At 53.1% G+C, this 1,946-nt stretch overlaps 1 protein-coding gene across 1 annotated transcript in view; it reads left to right on the top strand.

The window, feature by feature from the left end:
- Positions 1 to 315: 315 nt before the first annotated feature.
- The window catches only part of pde4dip (phosphodiesterase 4D interacting protein), a gene marked incomplete at its 5' end in the record, with an annotated part of 11,929 nt that continues 10,298 nt past the window's right edge, over positions 316 to 1,946 (top strand). Inside the window, 2 exons of the mRNA XM_079740082.1 lie at positions 316 to 622; positions 759 to 899. Of these exons, the coding sequence (XP_079596208.1) occupies positions 316 to 622; positions 759 to 899 (448 nt within the window). The remainder of the gene's footprint in view (positions 623 to 758; positions 900 to 1,946) is intronic.

Raw genomic sequence — 1,946 nt, 5'->3', positions numbered from 1 at the left:
TAGTCACACTAGTTGGGACCACTATTGAGGCGAGTTAATTAGCAGAATAACTATATATATGTGTGTGTGTGTTTGTGTGTAATTGTGTGTGTGCGTGCATGTGCGTGGCTGCGCAAGTGTGTGTGTGTGTGTGTGTGTGTGTGTATGTTTGTCTATGTGTGTGTTTGTGCGGTGTGTATGTGTGTGTGTGTGTGTGTGTATGTTTGTCTATGTGTGTGTTTGTGCGGTGTGTGTGTGTGTGTGTGTCTGTGAGTGTGTGTGTGTGTGTGTGTGTGTGTGTGTGTGTGTGTGTGTGTGTGTGTGTGTGTGTGCTCCATGCCTGACTCTGTCTCTCGGTCCAGGCTCAGTAAGGAGCTCCAGCAGAAGGACAAGGTCATCGAGTCTCTGCGAGCCAAGCTGGACCAGCAGCAGTCCCATCACTACGGCAACCAGCGCTCTGACACGCCCTGCAGCAGCCACGCCCTCTCCGACACCACCACCGGGTCCGACCAATCGGATCGCATCTCCTATGTGTCCGATGAGCGGGGCTCCACCAATGAGGACCTGGAGCTCTGCTCGGAGATGGACGCGGCCAGTGAGTTCGGTCCGGAGGGAAGGGGGGCGTCGACCAGATCCAGCACAGGTATGTTCACTGTACCTCTATAATAAATGACATCGCTTCCATCAATCAGAAGTAGCCCTGCTCTGATTGGTCCTCGGGCGTTTCAATGTGATTCCCTGTGAGTCGCTCATTGACTCCGTGTGTTCTCCGTTCCCAGGATGCCCGTCCCGGTCGGAGGCCATGTCCCACCATCCGTCTGCCCCCCCGTCCCACGCTTCCTCTCACAGAGCGTCCTCCACCAGCTCTCCCAGCATGCACTGGGCTCTGCACAAGGCTGCCAGCTCCCACAGCCAGACAGGTGAGAAGGCGTCAGTTCACCTGGGCAGCGTGCCTTCAGACTCAGGGTAAAGATGTTGTGGCGTGTGTGGGAGGGTACATCCTCATGGTTCCTTCTTACTTTCCCTCTGATTTATCTGTCATTCTTCACACTCCATCTGCCTTGCTTCTCATCCTTTGTATTCTTCCACTTCACTGCTTCCTGTACCCCCCCCTCTCTCTCTGTCCCTAGTTCCTGGACTGCCTCCTCCCCCTCTATCTTCATCTGTGCCCCCCTCTGCTGGGGCGGCCCCAGCCTTCACCTCTAGTCTCCTCCCCCACCCTCCCTCCTCCAGCCAGCGCCTACCCCCGCCCTCTGACCCCCACTCCCATATCTTGCGACCCCGTTTCCAAGGCCGGCGGGGGCTGGGGTTCTCCCTGGCGGAGGTGAACCAGGAGCTGCACACGCTGCAGAGGCAGCTGAGACACAGTGAGAGTCTGCCACACGCCCGCCATGGCCCGTGTGTGTGTGCTTGTGTGTGTGTGTGCACACGGCCGCCATGGCCCGTGTGTGTGTGCTTGTGTGTGTGTGTGCTCACGGCCGCCATGGCCCATGCGTGTGTGCTTGTGTATGTGCATGTGTTCTTGACCACGTGTGCGCGTGCATTGGTTCAAACACGTTTGTGTGTGTGTTCTTGTATGAAATGGTTCCTTGAGTTTAATATAATGAAATGCAAAACTAACATGAATGTATTTTATAAATAATGACCTAACCTTTGACATAACACCTTAATGGTGTCAATTAAATACGTGGATTGTACCCCTGAACTCAAGTCTGAGAACACAGATTTGGTATCTACGGGATATTTGTGGCCTGGAATGTTATGAAATAATAATGATGATAATAATAATGTGGCACATAGTCGTGCTATGGCCATCTGCAGGATTGTAGACTGAAAGACTGTTGGATGGAGTCTAATGTTACATGATGGGAGCTGACACAGGATTGGAGCTTACTTCTCCCCTGATAATTATAGTTGCAAGCAATGATAGCTGCGTCCTACAATATTGCGAGCATGGTGGCCATGGC

This window comes from Pollachius pollachius, assembly GCF_949987615.1.
Source record: "Pollachius pollachius genome assembly, chromosome: 7".
Lineage (NCBI taxonomy): Eukaryota > Metazoa > Chordata > Actinopteri > Gadiformes > Gadidae > Pollachius > Pollachius pollachius.
The sequence above is the reverse complement of the archived record's forward strand: the minus strand, read 5'-3'. Positions and strand labels throughout refer to the sequence as shown.